This window comes from Tauraco erythrolophus, chromosome 9 (genome assembly GCF_009769465.1).
Source record: "Tauraco erythrolophus isolate bTauEry1 chromosome 9, bTauEry1.pri, whole genome shotgun sequence".
Taxonomy (NCBI): Eukaryota; Metazoa; Chordata; class Aves; order Musophagiformes; family Musophagidae; genus Tauraco; species Tauraco erythrolophus.
Window position 1 is genome coordinate 24,827,618 of NC_141473.1, and position 19,975 is coordinate 24,847,592.

A 19,975-nucleotide genomic window follows, 5' to 3' on the forward strand; every position below is an offset into this window, starting at 1 on the left:
TTATAAATAGAATTGCAGGGCTCAGTCTTGTAGCTATGAAGGGGATAACAAGCGGTGTGTTACCGAATTAAAGCTTCAGAATGGCGTCCTGCTTCAAGAAAGTATTCACCATAAGCTTAATCTTAATTGTGTGAGTAGTGTCCATCCTTACTTAATGCATTACTTAACCAATGATAATTTTCAGTATATGCTTAAATATACTGAAAATAGGAATGTTAATTACACATTGCTTTTGTGCTTTCATGAATCAGAAAGGACAGAAATAGAGGAACCACGTGAGGTCATATTATTCCTACACCTTTTAGTGCACGCTTGTCACTCTCTATTGTTCCTAAATCACAAGCAAGACTAAATTTGAACCATCAAGTAACAGTGACTATAACATAAATAAGATCTTCAAGTGCTTGTCTTTGTGTACATGTGCTCTGGTGCACCAGCTGTGCCAGTAAGCTGCTGTTCTTCTTGTGAAAAGAAGAAAAAGAGATTGGCCTATTTTGTTTTCAGATCCTGAAAATAAAATAATACTGGGTAGGGCCCAGGTGGGCAATATGGTAGACACCCAACCATGCTTTGCCTCAGCAAGGAAGGCAGCTTTTCATGTGTCTGCTATGTTTTATCTCAGGTTGTAGTTTATTCTTAGTTTTCAGATTTTAGACATTTGAAAACAGAAGGGTGGTTTTTTTTTAATAATCCTATTTTTTGTTCTTTCCTAGTCCAGCTGCAGGAAGACCATTGCAACCAAATAAGCAGGCTTTCAGAACTGCCTGGTGTCTTATAAACCTTCCTCTTTAAATTATATCCTTTTCCCTGCCATAGCTGCTGCTTTTCTGTAGAAGCACTAAAATGTTGACTTCAGTAATTATTCAGAACATCCTGAATGGACAGGCTGAAGAGACTACATTAGACTCTATTCCAAGCTGCTGCCTTCCACCAGCAGCGTAAGAGTTCAGGCACATCCTGCCAGGCTGGTGTTCGATCAGTTGTGAGATTCCTTTCTCCAAGGGGAAAAATTATATGGGAAACGCTAAACTCCATTGAGAAGGAAGGAAAGAAAAGAGGTATTCTAAAAGATGACTCCCCTTTGTCTTTTGAAGCTCCCCTTTGTCTTTTAATGATCGAGAGCAGCTAATGGATCGAGAGCAGCCCTGAGGAGAAGGACTTGGGAGTACTGGTGGACGAGAAGCTCAATATGAGCCGGCAATGTGCTCTTGCGGCCCAGAAGGCCACCGCGTCCTGGGCTGCATCAAGAGGACGTGGCCAGCAGGTCGAGAGGTGATTCTTCCCCTCTACTCTGCCCTCATGAGACCTCACCTGAGTACTGCGTCCAGCTCTGGAGTCCCCAACATAAGAAGGACATGGACCAGTTGGAGAGGGTCCAGAGGAGGGCCACGAAGATGATAAGAGGGCTGGAGCACCTTTCCTATGAGGACAGGCTGAAAGAGTTGGGCTGTTCAGCCGGAGAAGAGGAGGCTGCTCCGGGGTGACCTTATAGCGGTCTTCCCGTACCTCAAGGGGGCCTACAGGAAGATGGGGAGAGGCTGTTCAGGAGGGCCAGTGTGATAGGACAAGGGGTAACGGTTTTAAAAGAGAGGGACGTAGATTCATTTGGATATTAGGAAAAAATTTTTTACCATGAGGTTGTAGAACACTGGAACAGGTTGCCCAGAGAGGTGGTTGGATGCCTCCATCCCTGGAGACGTTCAAGGCCAGGTTGGACGAGGCCCTGAGCAACCTGATCTAGTTGGAATATCCCTGTTCTTGCAGGGGGGTTGGACTAGATGACCTTTGAAGGTCCCTCCAGCCCTAACGATTCTATGGTTCTATGATTCTAAGTCTGTTGAGATAACAGGTCTGGATACAGCAAGCCGCAGTGTATTTGGGTAATCTTAAGAAAAGTCCTGTGTTACTGTTTATGGGCATATTATTTTCCTCAGTTCCCAACAAATAGTGGTGAGGCATCGGATGCTTTTTATATGGAGCACAAGTGTTATGCAGTCCAGTGGTAGCATGGCATTGTACAGTTCTCCCTCATATCAGGAAGGAAAAGACCATAGCTGTTTTTCCCTCTGCAATGGAAATTGCTGAGGCAGTTGCAAATCTATCTGAAATCTCATTGTGGGCTAGGCACTTACCTGAGTAGTCAGTATGTGAGCTTAGTTTCTTGTTGCCCTTGGTTTCTCTCTGGTATGACTCACAAAGCACATAGAATCATAGAATCCATAGAATCACAGAATGGTTTGGGTTGGAAGGGACCTTTAAACATCATCTAGTTCCAAACCTCCTGCCATGGGCGGAGAAGTCCTCCACTACACCAGGTTGCCCAAGCCTCATCCAACCTGGCCTTGAACACTTCCAGGGATGGGGCATCCACAACTTCTCTGGGCAACCTGTTCCAGTGCCTCACCACCCTCAATGTAAAAATTACTTCCTTATATCTAACCTAAATCTGCCATCTTTCAGTTTAAATCCTTTGTCCCTTGTCCTATCACTACAACGCCCTGAAAAAGTCCTCTCCAGCTTTGCTGTAGGCCCCTTTAGGTACTGGAAAGCTGCTATAAGATCACCCCGGAGCCTTCTCTTCTTCAGGCTGAACAGCCCCAACTTCTCTCAGCCTGTCTTCATAGCAGAGGTGTTCCAGCCCTCTGATCATCTTCGTGGCCCTCCTCTGGACTCGCTCCAGTAGCTCCATGTCCTGTCTTATGTTGGGGACTCCAGAGCTGAAACACAGTATTCTAGGTGGGGTCTCACGAGAGCTGAGTAGAGGGGCAGAATCACCTCCTTCGACCTGCTGGCCACGCTCCTTTTGATACAGCCCAGGATACGGTTGGCTTTCTGGGCTACCAGTGCACATTGCCCACTCATGTTGAGCTTCTCATCCACCAGCACTCCCCAGTCCTTCTCCTCAGGGGCTGCTCTCAATCCATCTCTGCCCAGCCTGTACTTGTGCTTGGGATTGCCCCCGAGCCATGTGCAGGACCTTGCACTTGGCCTTGTTGAACTTCATGAGGTTCTCACAGGCCCACCTCTTCAACATGAGCTTTAGAATATCCATGGTTCTTCCGTTAGCTTCTGAGATATCTTAGTTCTCCTCTGTCACTCCATCAATAATAAATTGGTCGTTTATTCTCCTCAGAGAACAGATTTTCCTGAGTTTAGTCCAGATGGGAGATTTGGGAGTCATAACAATCTGGAAACACAGCTTATTTTAGTCTTATATACTGTGGTCTCCTTCTTCATGGAGTCATTTCATTTTCCTTCCCATATGTAGGAAATAGGATACTGGACTGGATGGGCTTTGATTTGGTCTGTGTTTCATTTGAGGGAAATGTCTGTATTTTATCTATATCACACTTTTCATGTGTTTTCAAAGTACGTATTTGCAACAGGAAACGTTCTTTATTGTCTCCTTACCAGAAAGCCCTATGCAGTAATGTTGGTAATACTACTCAACTTATGTACCTTCTGTTGATTCTAGCATTGAGCCAGTTGCGGTGTTCTTGTCCTGACAGAATTTTTATAATGGGAAGGTTATATTCTCTTTAGTGTTTTTCTAGCTTCTTTCTTTGATTGAGGTTTTTATCAAGTTGTTACTACCTCGGCAACAGTACATGTAATATTTTGATCTTAGTGTCCTTATAGTAAAATGTTTCAAAATTCATCCCTTAACTCAAAAATGCAGTCAGTGTTGTAATATACTCTCCTGGAACATAGTTCCTTTATTCAGACAGCAGAGAACAAGAGTCCAATGGCAAAGCTTCCCATACTTCCCTGAGACTGGTATATTAACATGACTGAAGAGTGGTTTTGTTGGAGCAAATGTCTTGGCGGAGAGGGGAATGTGAGATATAATGAGAACTAACGGCCATCGAGCAGGATTTATTTTACATTAGCAGGTCAGGTTTGTTAGACTCTATCATATTTTGAAAAGTCTTTCATGGAGGCACTCTCTTCCAGAGGCATAACTCACAGATTCTAAGGAAATTCCTTCTCGATAATTACTGCCAACTTGGCAAATCACTCCTCATGTGTGTTCTCCATGTGAAAGTGGAAAATAAGGAATCTATTTGATTTGTTTTGTTTTTTTTTTTTCCTAGAACCTGTCTATTGAAGGTCTTGAAACCTTAAAGTCATGAAAAAGTTTAAAGACACAAAATTTCTGAGCTTGTAACTCTGTGAGTTGATTCATGAGTTTAGCATTCTGAATATGAAGCCGCTGGCCCTCCAAGGAGAACTAGCTCACTCCAACAGCTAGCAACAAGAAATAAACTGCATTCTTCAGTTGAAATGTGTTTTTATTAAGTTGGCACCAGGAATATCCCTGAATTTCTTGCCTCTCACATGCAGGAATCAAGTCATCTGCCACTCAGGCCGGTGCAATGCATGAATGAGAAAACTGGATTTTAAAATTGCCACAGGTATCTTTATGCTAAAAACACTTCTCTAAAACAATACAAACAGAGTTCTGCCTTTATTGCTTTCCAGCAACACTGCTACCTTTAGAAGTTTAAGCAATAACAATTTACTTTGAAGCATCTCAACACCTCTCGTGGATTTCAAGGGTACCACAGATTTTTGGTTATAAATCCCTGAAATACTCATAAATTAAAGCTGCAATTCCACCTCTGGGTTCCAATGACATTGATAAATCACTTGAGCTTTGCTGGCATGGCTTATGTCACCAGAGTCCTCTTAACAGAATTACAGCCTTCGTTTGTAGGATTTGAGGAACTTTATTATTTATTATTTATTACTTGTTAAATTAACATTTATTTATTACTAGTCAGCCCCAGTTTGAACCTTTGCAATAATGATAATAAAAGCATATTTAATGGCACTAAACAGATTGAAATATGGGCAGTTTTACCATCTTATGCTTTGCTTTCTGCCATCCTGCTCTCTTTAGCCAGAGTAGGTCTGCCTTCTGTTTGGACTCCCTTTTGTCATTGCCACCATAACTAATGAAAACAATAAGCATCTTTTCTGATAGTTACTGCCATTGTTCCCTGCAGAATCTCTCCCCTAGAGTCTGTCTACACAGTGGAACTGGGTAGAGAGTTCATAACAAATGAATAGGAGAAGGTGTAAAATCAATGTTTCTTCAGATTCTGTCAATATAAATGTATTGACTTAGTAATCTACTATGATTTAGTCATATACTGCATGAAAGTACTTGAGTATGAAATGTAACCACAAATCATTCTAAAGTAGCATGATGAAGCAGTGACAGAATGATCACAGCCAGTGTATATTACTTACCATCATGCTATAAAGATGTTATACCATTCTCAAGGAATAAAATCCCGAGATAGAAGGAGCTCTTCATTAAGCATTGTACGGTGCCAAATATGAGCAGATAGTAATTTGCCTCTGTCAGTATCAAAGCTGAGGTCAATAGCTCAAACCACCTGTCAATTTAAAAATCCCATTGGCAGCTTTCATGTACTGAGGAATCTCATAAAGCTGCTAGCTACGGTTCGAAAGCTACATTCAGAATTTTTTTGGTGCACATGCATAAAGAATAAGCAGTTCTCCTCTCTCTTTTGTGAAACCTAGTGTGAATCTGATGAGATGGCCAACTACTGTCTCAGCTATCAGAGAAGTACTCTGATAGAAGGCAGGGACAGCAACAAAAGAGGAATTGTCATCTCTTATACGTGTCCTTGCATGAGTGTGCCTCATGGCATCCTTATCTTTTCTATAGAGACCACAGGACTTAGTGAAGATACTTCCCTCCTTTTGTTTCTGCTTCTGTTGCCAAACTGGCTCAATAAAGCCATTCCCTCATTTTAATATAGAGGTTAATTCTGAACCTTATTTTTCCATCTTAATCAAAATTGCCTTTACAAATTAGATAAAACCTTGGACTCCTAAGAGTTTGCCTAAACATCATCACATTGTTCAAATTTTCATGTTCAAATTTTGACATTCAAATTTTAGCCTGCTTTCATGAGGTAAACACAAATTATTTTCTACAGAGTGACATGCAGCTTTGATTTCAGAGCTAATTAATATTGATATACTTCTATATTATTGAAATGATAACATATTTAATATATAGAATATTATAATTAAAATTATTATGTGTGTTTATAAAAACATAGCACAAGAAATATGAAAATTAAGAACCCACAGTGCACAGAATAAATAGTTGCTCATCATTACTTGTCTCTTATTAAGTTTGATTCAGAAACCTTTTTTAAAGAGGTCTGATTCTGTTTTCTGAACACACTAGTATAACTTTGGAATACTTTGACTTAAGCCAGTGGATTAAAACAAGTATACTATTGATAGAAATGAAAACAGAATTGAATTCAGTATAGTAATTCTTACGCCGTCGTTCTACAGAATCTGTCTTTTATGGAAAGAATCCAAGAATCTTTAAAATAAAAAAATCGTCTAGGTGGGATTTAACATGATCTGGGTTTGCCCTGCTTTAAACTGGGGGCTGGAGCAAGTGACCTCCAGAGATCTCTTCCAACCTAAATTGTGCTATGGTCCTATGAGTTCTAATCCTATAGGAATTAGGTTCCCAGGTGCTATTTCCTGCTCTTCTGAAAATCCAGCCTCAGTCATCTTCAGAGAGCGTGTTGGTGTCTAAAGAGTAGAAGCTGACTGAACTAAAAAATGAAGCTTATTCTATGAGAATTCCATCTTCTCACAATAAATCTGATAGAGGGCAAAGGTGGACTGTATTCATGACTTTGTCTAATAAGTCCCTTATGTATTCCTGTGAAGGAATTGTGTGGATGGAGACGTGCACATGTGAGAAATGAAATAAGTTCTTATAAATAGTTGCTATATGGCTATACCAGGAGTGCTAACATGCCAAAAAGATCTGATAGTGCCTTCAGCAGAGACAGGTGATTTGAATGGTTTATCAGAATACTAAATTATGAGTAAGCTTGTAACTATATTAAAAAGAAAGTTCCTTAATGGATTTATAGGGCTCTTTAAGATTGTGAAAGAACCTGTTTTCACTAAAAGCATTGGAGATAAATGAAATATTCCTCTTATTTCTTGTATTTTCATCTCTTTATGAATCTCTGTTGTAAGAGCTACCCTCCCTCCAGTATTTGCCACCCCTAAAACATTCTAGATTTGTTGAAATAGGAGTTCAAGGAACTAGAAACAGTTCTTTACTAGACAGCAGGAGTGTCATATCAGAAGCTACTTAATCCACTTACAGTGGTCTTTAATTTATGTAAAGTTTTATACTTGTTTAAGATATCTTGGGAAGTTGACATCATTTTTAAATCATTTTTAATAGAGAGAAATACAGTGGATAAAATATCACTGCTGTGAAGTACTGCCTTCTGGTAACACCAGAGCTCTGACACTCAATTTTATTTGCCAGCTGGAGTGAGAGGTATTTTAATATCAATTAAGTATGTATGTGCATGTAACTTGTTATGGCTCTTTTTTGCTACAAAATTTATCTTCACGAGTGGAGAGATGAGGGGATACTACTTTGAATTGTTCTGCCTTTTTTTTGAAGTGAAGATAAATGTTATAAGAGAAATCAGCACTCTCTTAGTCTTCATTTATACAACATGGGTGGCTAATTGCCTCTGAGCAATCCTGTTGTTACTGAGATCATGGCTGATGAGATATGAAGCTTTGAAATAAAAATACCTTCTTAATGTCATCAGCATTTTGACTGACAGCGTTTTGCCCATCTTTAATACTCCTGTTTTCTAAACAGCGTACATGAGTATAATAGCTGAGCTGCAGATAGGGCATCAATCTTTGCTTGCTAGGGGATGACTTGTCAACATGTTCATGACTTACCGCCTATGTGTTCTGATGGCATTCTTAATTCTTTCAGATAAATATCACATCTAAACCTAGGCTATTAGGTGGCTACGTTATCTCTGTAACTGACCTTCTACGAACTAGAAAATTACCAGATTATATGTTCCTGGTTGATTTTTCTCAGTCCCAGCTAGAGGCATGTCATTTTTCTGATCAATAGTGTAGCCAGTCACCAGTAATTTCAACATTAGTACTGGCATAATTTAGAAATTTGCCACAGTTTGAATTGCAGCTACTTAAACAAAACCATAAAAATGTATATCATTCAGGAAAAGCATGGACTATTGCTGTTTCTTCTTAATTCCCTACTTCACTTTTTACCAATTTCCATTCAAAATGATTTCTCTGGAAATAATACACTCTTCTGTGCTGGCATTATACTTGAAACTGGCAGCACGTGTTGTCCGAGTATAATTTAATTGTGATCCAATCTGGTGTAATTCTTTGGTTTAATTGCTACCCTTCTCTTAGTTTCTAACTGTTCATCTTAATTTTGTTACATATGTGGGTTTATCAAAATATACCAACTTGAATATGGTAATTCACATTTTCACCTATACAATTTAAAGGCAATCCAGAAAAATGCATAGTAGAATTAATGTAAGGCAAAAATTAGTATACTTCCTGTCATTTTTTAAATAACATGTAGAAGTGCGAGATCTATTTAGAAGGATCAGTGTATGGAATTAAAAACCCTCAGAAGTTTCTAATTAGACTGAAGCAGGACCTGATCCTTCTAGCTGCTGTGTCTCTTTTCCTGTCAGCAACACCGACGTGTTAAGGGAGCTTCAGTACACAGCAAGAGGATTAATGTTTTATAAAATTGGGTTTTAAAAGGCCTATTACCTCACCATAAATGCAGGTGATTCTGGACCGGCTTTGTGATAAATGAACGTTGGATAGGTTGCATATATTTTAAAAAACAAACCTACTATATTAAGAATAGATTTTCAAAACCAATTATAAAGTTCCAATTTTTGCTGTAATAGCTATGGGACAATCACAAATTGACTTAACGCCTCAAAGCAATCATCACCATTTAAAATACTTTGTCATGCCTACTATCCCTATCCTCATAACATTTCATTTTATGTTAATGTGTCATGTGTTAGAAAATCATGTAATAATAAGAAAATGTTCATGTGGTAGGTTAGAAATTACTTTAATAAGTTATTATTACCTTGCTGGCAGACTGTTGGTAATATTTTTGGTGTTATTTTAATGTATTCTGAATAGAGACAGAGGCACTAGTCAGATTGGATCATCAAGAACATTCCCCTGGGAATCAGGGCAGGATGTAGTCCCCTAAGAAACTAATATGTCAGATTAAGCTGATGTGTATATTCGCAGGAGATACAACAACACACAATGAAACATAAAAATATTCTGAAATATGTTATCTATTTCACATCTAATATGATTTGGTGTGGTGATATGGAGATTGACACAATGACCACAAAGGCACTTCTCAGCTGTGGTATTAGCTTTCAGGATCCTTACTCACTTGCAACTGCCTCTATTATATAATAGGGTAGTAACGCCTCCCATAATTTGTTCACTTCTCCACACTGAAATGTGCTCATACTTGAGGTGCAAAGATGGCAAGGTTGCAATAAAAAGGAAATAAAGAAAAAACATGGTCCCAGTTGCACACAGTGGTAGCAGCAGCGCTTGTAGGGTTGGTTTGACATTGATCTCCAACTGTACATAAAGGGACATTACTCTTATTGGTGATCAGTAAATGATTAGTATCAATCCAGGATTGTAACCGATATTTAAAGAGGCAGAAGATGCCACTGTATTAAAAGAGGAACATTAATATAATGCTAGGATAGGCAATTTCAGCCCACAAAAAGTCAAAAAATTCATAGGCTGTCTAGCTACTGTATTCCCGTTGCATTGGGTGTTGCTTTCTGATTCTCTTTGCATACTGCTGGCTTGATTGTGTGGAAGTACACCTGCAATAATAAATAAATAAATAAATAAATAAATAAATAAATAAATAAATAAATAAACAAACCGTACTGAGATGGTGGCTCTGCAAACACAACTTCAAATCTCCTAGCTTTTGTGCGTGTGAATCTCAACTATGAAGTTACATTTATGTACCCTTTTTTGTACTTCAATATATGACAGAAACATCATGCTTCCAAACAATGTTAAGAACTGAATAGAGGTTAGTACATAATATTCCATTTTGTTATGCTTAGAACTTTTTTTATTTTTACATTAAATTAGTGAATTCTCTTCGTCTTATCCCAAGCACTAAGGGTAGTAATCTGCACCGTTTAAAGTCAATACAATAGATCTGGTTTGAGGCTCAAAAAATTTCCTCAGGTGCTAATAAAAGAAAGCTAAATTTCATTCCGCTGTTTCAAAAATGTCTAAGGAGAATTTGAGCTTTTGAAGAACACTTCTAGGAGACTTTCTAGGAAATGTTTTTAGTAAAAACAAAGAGAAATATCAGCCTGGAAAGTAGTTTTTTCAGATAGAGAAGATGCTTCCAATGAAAATACTTGAATTTGGTTTGGCATATGTAATGCCTTGAATATTCTTGTAAGCTTGGAGGGTATTCCTTTAATGAATGTTTTCCTCTGATCCTGGCTGTTGGAGACAAGCCCAAAGCCACCAGGTTTTGATCCAAAAGGGAATTTCCCAAATCATATTGACTTAAAAATGAAAAATAGGACTAAACCATCAGAAGTTATAACTTTGTTATCAGTTTCCTCCATCATATCTTTCTTGGAGAGTATTGTAGACTGAAATGATTCTTTCCTTGGACATTAAGATGCGATGAATAGTTTAATAGAGGTGATAGCAACAGGTTATAAAAAGAGTCCATTGAGGGTGATTAATATGGAGAGTGTCACAGTATAAAACACTTAACCTCTCCTCAAGCTTTGAGCTGTTCCCCCTCAAGGATGGACAGTAGTCAGTAAAGGCATAGACCAGCATTGGTCAGTGACAGGAAAGCTCCCATCATCTCAGTAGGCTTCAAATCAGGATCTAAGTTTTTTCCATCCATTGCACAGCCTTCAGGACCAAACCGCTATGGAGTTACAACCACTGTTCCTACTCGCACAAAGACATCAAAGAAACAAGACTGCTAATTTTCCTTAGAGAGAGTTTCTAATGGGTAACAGACCTTGGGAAGTATGATGACACCTTATTCTATGAGGTGCAGTGAGCTGGCCCAGGAGGTCCAAACAGTAGTATTCGTATATGCCATGCAATAAAATTATTCAGCCTTGAGTAACTGATTCCTAATGGAATAACAGGGAGGCAGTGGAGTTTTGGGGTTTTTTTCTTGGTACATTTTTTGCAGGAGTCTTTCACTAACTTTTTCTACGTGTAACGGTTTAAAGCATTGGGGTCTGAAGTCTTTTAGCTTTGCATATTCACCAGGAAAAAGCTGCTAAACTCAAAACACTCCTTTCACTTATTCATAGTCATCTAGTAAATGCAAAGTTGCATTATTTGCATGTGTCCATGACTGTATAACCTCAGACTTAGGAAGACGTACACCCGGCTGGTGACCCATGCAGAAATTCGATGCATTCAAAATATGTTCATAAATACAAAGAAAGCAAGAGGGATAGGGGCAGCAATACCAATAATAACTGCTTTTCTTGAAACATGCTTGATTTAGTATTCATGCTGGTGATTAGAAAATAAGAAGTTTATGCTAGAGGGTTGTACATAGACAGTAGAATGCACTTAGCACGTGACCATTTTATAAATAAAGTAAATACAGACTTCCGAAACATTTTATTTGTGATCTCATGGTTTTGTCATTCTCTGGAAGTAAAAATATTGACATTTACCAGGCTGTTTGTTCCAGCTTTCTGATCTCCTGCAGTTTATTTTTATAACAGCCTTATCGATGAGCCTCTTACTCAGCTCTCTAGGTTTAACTGAGTTGAGTCGATTTGTTACCACAGCTTCAAGTAGCTGTTACAGAACAAGCGAGACAACCTAATAAAGCTGTAAACGTGTTTACCTCAAACATGGTATTGATTTTACTTGGAGAGGGAGAAGCTAGTGCTTAGCATGGTGTCAGGGAGGATGAATTTAACTGCAGTTTTCATTGTCATCTGTCATGGTTGTGAAACACTAAGTGAAGCCACAAGAGGATAATTAGAATTGCCAGAAATTTAGCCCCTAAAATCAGTTAACCACTCGGGATTTTTGTAGTTTAATTAGTTTTTATTAAAACTTTCCTCCGGTGGTATAGTCAGGAAGGCTTTCTAATGTTCTTTTCAGTGAGAGTGAGATTTCAGGTTGCCACTTGTTAGATATCCTTCTTAAGTGATTGTTTTTCTGAAAGGGTTGGTAACCTTTTTTCTCTCATTTGTAATTAGCCTGGCACTACAGTGCTGTAGAAACACAGAGCCACTTCATTTCATTTTAAAAGAGAGGGAAAGACACTTGTTTGTACACATATACATTTGCAGTTAATAACATATATGTGCGTGTGTGGAATAATTCTTGCACTATATTTTGAGAGAGAAAGTGCTAAGGTGTGTGTGAAGACTGAAGGAAGTATGGTGTATTTGAAGATGCTTACATTTAATTTGTCTTATATACTGTAACTCTAACGTGTCAGGCCACAGTGCCAAAATACATGAAAACAGAAGCCAAATCCCACCCTGAATCAAAAACGTTCCATTTAGAATAGCCAACGTTCGATTTGATAGCAATGGGCAGGGCCTCTGGCTTACCGCAGTTCTTGGCTGTAAGATCCACCATCTGCCACAGAATTAAAAAAGGAGAAACCTCGGCATGTTGACGTACGGTCGTTCAGTGCCTATATTGCAGAATCATCTGATGCCAACATCTTTTACAAAATCTAGGTTGGCTGGTTGGCTCTTGGCACCAGCATTGCTAACCACCTGATTACAACTGACCAGACTCGTGGTACCACAACATTAACCCACTCCAACAGTGCTAAAAGACATCCAAAAAAGCCTCAGTCGTATCAGCTACAAGGCTTTAAATTGCCAGGGTAATGTTTCTTGAAAACTGTATCTTCCCACACTGCTGGCCTGGAAAGCTAGTGGGATCACATAAAAATAGACGAGCGTTCGAGCAACTGTGATAAACGCTGTATACGAACGAGAGTGTAAAAAGGTGCTTGCAACTGTCCTCCGTAGTGGAATAACACAATTTTTAAAAAGGCAGCTCACAAATTAAGCTGTGGAAACTTTAAATGCAAGAAAAAAAAAAAGAGGAACTTAGCTGTTTATGTTCCTTTCTGTGACTGGGACAATTTTGCTGTAAATGACCTGGCTAGCATGGATTACATCAGATGCTTCAGGGTTCAGCTTGGAAGAGGAGATTCTCTGGGAACATCACATAGCAAAAATGTTTTGAGGGGCTCTGACTCAGGGTCAGCTTGTAATTGTTTATAATTAATGCATTTGATAATTGCTTTTTTTTTTTTTTGCTTTTCTCTCTTGCATTTAAAAAAAAACCCAAAACACATTAATTTTGCCTTGAGCATTTTATAAAAGTTGGAAGCGTGAGAGAGACTGCAGAAAAACGAGTAGTGGGGGAGCTGGGTGTCGGAGGCTATAAATGGATTGCCAGGCAGCATTAGTAATTAACAGTCATTAAAATTAATTGTCAAGTGCACAATTTGAAATGAAACATTTGGCTTCAATATGAGCTGTTTTTAAGTGTTGTTAAACCATTACTGAAGCAGACCAGAACTGTTTTAAAATCTCCATCGACTCCCACATTCCTATCAACTGTACTAGTGCTAGGCGTTCATTCAGAATTACCACTGATCATCTGGAAACAAAACTTTTAAAGAAATCACTGATTTCAGTGAAATTGCCTCTGAAATGTCTGTTTTGCTGGCCACAAGAAAATGAAGTTGATTCTCCTTTAATGATTTTAAGTGCTACTCAGCAATTAGAAGTACGAAGTAAAGACACATCTTTTGTATCAGTCAGTGGACTGTCTCGCTGTGTCTTTTCAGACTTGTATTGACACCCCCAAAGAGGTTTAAGCTGTTTCAGTGAGGGCCTTGCTTTGGGTCTGGATTTTGAGGCTCAAGCACCACTTCTGGCACTTGGCTTACAGAACTTTTCATTTGGTGGTGAGCACACAAGGGAAGAAAGCAACTTGACTTTTCTGTCCCCCATTCTGTTTGCAGACCTAGCAATTACAACATTGTCTTTGAGCATGTGTAGCAAGGAAGCTGGAGATAATAAAGATTAACTCTCAATTATTTCAGGCACGCTTTTCAGAGCAAAGTGATTTTAGAGACACTTTTCTCTACTGAGCGGAAAAGAAATAATTATGGGCCAAAAATAGCTACTGGTGTGTTATAATCACTTCTATCATCTGGGAACGTGAATACAGTTTGTACCACTCTAAGGTTTAAAGCAGCTTTTGAAGCAAAGTTGTCTTTGCTTTCTAGGAAGTTGCTGAATAAGTGGGTTGAATTGGACACAGTTCCAAGTAGTTGTTACCATGACTAGGTATGAGGTGGTTACTTGGCTGTCCATGCCTGTGAGGGACAAAAGGCATCCCAGTCTACTCTGAAAGTTTACCGAGATGGCTAATTACAGCAAGGTGGCCTACTAGATAGACATCCTGCAACTGCCATTTCTCTTACTCCATAAACACTTTGGATGTCAGGGCAAGAGGCAGAGAAGTGGCAAAATGTTGAGTTTGGGTTCTTGCCTTTGTATTCTAGTGTGAAGAGAGTGATACACCTTGCATGTAACACCATCTACAGCTTCAGCAGTGTAGAAATGCTGGTGCAGAGTAGCTGCAATTAGTAGATGATAGACAATATTGCCTGAAGTTGTTTTGGTAAAATATTCGAAGTGAGGTGGTTGTGTAGCCAAATATACTACTGCTGCTTTTTGCACCTCCATTCCAGTGATAGCCAGGAACTAGTTCAGACCATAGCAGAAGTTAAAATAGTTTGCTGAGCTACTTTAGTATGTGCTGGGGATGATCTAGTTCTGTGATCCCAGGCCCGTGATACAGGATCAGAGGTCAATGTGCCCTTTCTGTCTGTGAAATGGTAGGAGGAGTGTGAAGGAAGTCTGAAGCCATGTTCACTTATCTTCTTGCATTTCCAGACATGGCACCTTAAAGAGATTACAGCCTTCAACTGCTTATCATCTTCTTTCCACCACCCTGCTCACTGATAGAGCTGTTTGAGTACTCACTAACCCACTTCAGTTAAATCAGCTGGGTTAGCAAAGATCTACTATTCAATAGCTTAGTGTTTTAAACTAATCTGGCTCATTTTGACAGAGGTATCAAGTTATACAAGCAGCAAAGAAAGATGGTGAAAAACAGATGGTGCAGTAACTTCTTCAGCTGGAACTCCGAAGATCTGAATCCATGTCTTGAGAGTATGACTCATGGGGTTTGCATCACAGTACCTTATACACTGGAGGAGGCAAAACTCTGAATTATATTCTGACCATGTTGCTTTTACTGTGTTAACTGAAAAGAACATTCTGCAGCTAAGGGCAGCCAACCTGATAGAGCTTTTTGTTTTCTCTGCTCAAACAACAGTGCTTTCTGGTGTTCCCCCGGGGTCTGCTTGCCAACTGCCTAGTCCTTAGTATGTGATGTAGTTTGTGTTTGTGATGTGTGTGTTTGTATTGTCATTCGGTGTGATGTTGTGTCAGATATGGCTATTTTTATTTCATCTATTAAAGCCATACCTTTTAAGAGAAAGTCAACAGACAAGAGAATGGTTTGAGGGCAAACTCCCCACTGCAGTTTCTACATATCTCATATATGACAGCTGTACTTAATGTCATTTCTCCACTACTCTGAAATCAGAGAGACATCTCATTTCTATCCTCAATTAGAACAGGATGTTTTTTCACCTGATTTCTGCCTTCACACAGATCAGAATGAATAAGAAGTAGCTTCACTGAAGACAAAAGATACATACTAGCTTGAAACTACAGCGAGCCTGGAAGGTGGTGACAGTCTCAATGTAGTTGGTATTGGAAAATAATTGATGTTTTATGATCCTTCACTCCTTGTATTTTCTCATCCTCAAATATATGTTTGATTCCGTGATCATAAACATAGAGAACAGTTGTTCTTTCTTGTATAAACCCCACTCTGAATTAGTGCTCTGCACAAAACCTAGCCTCGTGTTTGCCTTTGGAGGCCTGCCCAGCTGCATCTTTGATACTTACAGAGTCAGAAATGGACTGTCTTAACAGCTCATTTTACATACAGTTACAACTTGCTCTCAAGTTTAACCACCCAGAAGCTACCCTGGCAAGCTACTGCCTCCCAGGCAGTTTAAATTTAATGATTGACATTCTCCACATATCCAAGAAAGTTTCTCCTAAGAATGCATGTTAATTTAATGGAGAGCAGACCATTTTCATCTTGTTATTCAGAAAATGGTCTGATTTCTGCCAGGCATGCTGTTTGAATTTCTCAACTGTTATGCAACTATTACAGCTGGACCATCCTGCCACAGTTGTGTTGTCTGTCATCCTCTAACTGCCATCGGTGATAGCACTCACAGCACAATTTCTTCCTATTTCATATTCTCATCTTTGTATACTGAAAATCCTGTCTTCTCCACTTGTGCTTATGGCCTTAACTTTTGTTGATGAAGCAGTCATTTTTTCCCAGCTAGTGTCAGTCAATATCTGTGAAAATCCAGATAATATGTAGTTCTCTAGAAAAGTATTGATGTCAGAAACATAAACGTTTTCTCCTAGTTGTCAACTAAAATGCCTACTTTCTATGGCTTCCTTATTCCAATGAAAAGTATTTGATTTTAGATTCAGTAGTTTCAACTCTTCTCCCATTCAGTGCAGTTTAGAGAAAACTGTACATCAACGAGGCTTCTTTCACTATCAGTCATGACCAAGAAGCCAAGATAGATCTTGGTGATTCATGAAAACAGGGTGTTTTGCTCACCAATATTATCCTTTGTTAATCTAATCTTTTTTTTTCATGTTTTACATTTTTCATCTTCGAGGAGCAGACATTATTGCACAGGATAAAATATTTTTATCCTCTTCTAAAAATATGCGCTCATGTGCCACAAAAGAAATATTTAGAAAAGAAGCGCGAGTTAAATGAGAGCATCACAATATAATGTAGAGTCTTTGTTCCAATAGTAACCAAGCCGAACACAGAAAGCAAGCTAGCAGAACATATCATCTTTGAATCAAAATTTGTAATATGTCAGAAATTGCTACCTATGAGTTTCATAGTACTTGTGAGAGACATAGTTCAAGACTAGATTTGTACTGTCAAGGCCCAGGCCTGTCAGAGCATGACACAGGAACTTGAAATGGTGGATGAAAGCTTTAAAAAGAACATGTTTCAGCTTCCCAGAATTCTGATTTTCCTGGGCAAGTCTCACTTTCCTTCTGTGATTGGATAAAGAAGTGAGATACATCTGAAACACATTAAAAATAGGATAAAAGTGAATAAAATATTACTTCTAGAATGACGAGTGGAGTTTTAAATTAAAAGATGCTAAGTTTACTTTTCACATCTTGAAAACCTCTTCCAAATTTAAAATACATATTTCACCTCTGTCATAAGTTCTGTCATGCTTTCAATCACAATAGTTTCAACCAAGACAAAATGTTTCAGAAATGAAGGACTCAATCTATAAAATTTCTGGTGCCACTTGTACTTAACTTTTCCAGTACCTATGAATAATCTCCTCTTTAGGACTCCCTGTGCTTATGTTCATTTAAAGAGGTGCTCTGGTTTTCAAAACACTCAGCTCCCAGTGATTTCTGGTTTTCTAAGCCATGCATGCTAGGGCTTTGTTAGCTAAAGCAGTTTAACCAAGTACCCCAGTTCTGAGAGGTGCTTGGCTTTCCATAGGGTTTGCTGTTTACATAGGTATCTGAACATGCCAAGAGGTACCCACTGTTTCTAAAGTCTTAGGTTAAATTTCCTATAATCAAGGACAATAGATGGCTTCTAACTTGCCTCGTCAGATAAAGATTTCTCACCTTCTTTTCATCGTGAACACCTGTAACTGTGAATATAGATAACATTTATTTGTTATTTGCCTTTCTCTTTTTTAGAGAAAAGCTGGCAGAGTGACAGTTGTGGGGGGGCTGTAGCTGTAGCCAGTATGAACAGAAGGAGCTCTCTTCAGCAAGGAAAACTTTGTTTTTAACATGATATTTGAGGAATCAGGAGTTCTCTCTGGAAAAGGAGAGAGCAAGAACTCTGGTAAAATCATTTGGAGGGCATTAATAAAGATCAGTCTTGTTAATCTTTAATTTACTTGAAGCTACCAGCTGGAGACTTCAGGTAAAAGCAACAGCAACAGCACTGCAACTCAACAGGTCACTCAAGCACAATACTAAATTTAACCTAGCCAGGCTACCTGTGTACGTACAGTTAGGCCAGTATTTCAGAGCTTTGCCCTGTGACAAACTGATACTCTCAGAAAACTGATTTAAACCATTTTCTTCCTTCTCTTTCTCTCCTGCTTTCTTCTGTAGGCTTTCTCTCACAGCTCGTCTATGACCGGCCAGTGACCGAGTGCATCCGAGCTGGACATTACGCAGCCAGCGTAATTATCAAGCGTTCAGGTTGCACCTTCCCAGAGAAGCCTGACTTCCACTGATACTGGTGAATTGGAGGGATCAAGAGTAACTCCCATGTTGCCATGGGATTGCTGCCTACATTTTTCCTCCTTCCCTTTCCTCACCTTTCCAATTACCTGCATCAACGCTTCTGTACTTCTGTTCATCGTATTCTAAACAAAATATATATTTCTATGGTGTTTTCCTTTTCATACCACTACAGTGTCTCAATAGTCTTAACTTTTGAAAACAGTGCAAAGTGAAGCTTATTCTCTCATCCATCAGGAAAAATTGTTCTATTTACACAGTTTATAGGGAAGTCCCATGTAAATGACACTGCTGATTAACACCTTTAAAATACTTCTGTTGAATTCTCTAGTTTGTATCCAGCTGTGGCCAAATCCTACTCAGCTTACGTGAAATCAACAGACCTATTTTACTTGTCACTTAATGTTACAAACCAGGAATTGTTCTTTCTATATAGTGGAGTCACACTAGTCTGCAGAGCAGTGTAAAAGTCCCAAGAATTTCCTTACATATTTGAGTGTACAACATCTGGCCATCATATCCAGCCCCAGCTTCCATGAAAGTGAATAGCTATTTTGTCAGTAATTTAAGGGCCTGATCCAAAGCTGATGTCATACATTCGGTCGTCTTGCACTGATGCCAGTAGATTTGGGTCTGGCACTATGTGAGAGCAGGGTCTGGCCACTTTGTGTACGGTCACATCATCTGTCAGGTCAGCTACCAGATAAGTACTTTCAGTGATTCCAGGGCAGATGCATGGGTTGATGATGAACATAAACATACAGATAGATCCCATCTCCTCCATGTGAGCTTTCTAGAGGCTGTATTTAATTAAGGTACACATAGTGAAAATGAGGTACAGAAATATTTATGCAGGATATGACAGGATATGCCAAACGGAATCTCTGAAACGCACATTTTTAAACTTTTAATTTACTTCAGATAATTAAGCAATATGGTGGATTTTGTTTGTATTTACAGTATTCAAAGAAGTGATTGACACTGCATTCATTACTTTGCTATGTAATTTGATACTGATAAATAAAAAGTTGTCATACAGTAACTCCTAGTTTTGTATTGGTATGTGTCCGGCTTTTCTCCATGTATCATACTGAAATGAGAACAGGAAATGTGTGCTTAACCCACAGCTCATGCTGGATCTCAACATTTTGTACATGACTTTCAGTGTCCAGGTGGGTGTTCAAGGGTGATCTTAGCAGTTAGGAAGGGAAGGAACATCAGTTTGATGTTTGTACCATAGGCAGGATGAGAAATTAATGACTAGGGTTCATCCAAGAACGTTAAGTCAATGTGGGCTTCGCACTTTACTGCATGGCATGGAACAAGGGACACAGAGAGATTGAGTGTTATTATTACAGTTTGTGTATTGGAAAGAGCATGGGGAGAAATCAAGGCTATGATCCCGATTCCCTTGTTTGGCTGTGTCCGGTCTGATACATTGGAAGACAGGCTCTATCATCTTAGAGATCATCTGGTGGGATCCCTGCAAGTACATCAATGAGCTTCAAACCAACCACTTCTGAAAATCCTCATGGGGCCATGAA

General features: G+C 39.0%; 1 protein-coding gene across 1 annotated transcript in view; it reads left to right on the forward strand.

Moving 5' to 3' along the window:
- The window catches only part of ADK (adenosine kinase), a 301,153-nt gene extending 281,698 nt beyond the window's left edge, over nucleotides 1-19,455 (forward strand). Inside the window, exon 12 of the mRNA XM_086616842.1 lies at nucleotides 18,300-19,455. Coding sequence (XP_086472968.1) covers nucleotides 18,300-18,424 — 125 coding nt within the window. The 3' untranslated portion in view covers nucleotides 18,425-19,455. The remainder of the gene's footprint in view (nucleotides 1-18,299) is intronic.
- The last annotated feature ends 520 nt before the right edge of the window (nucleotides 19,456-19,975 follow it).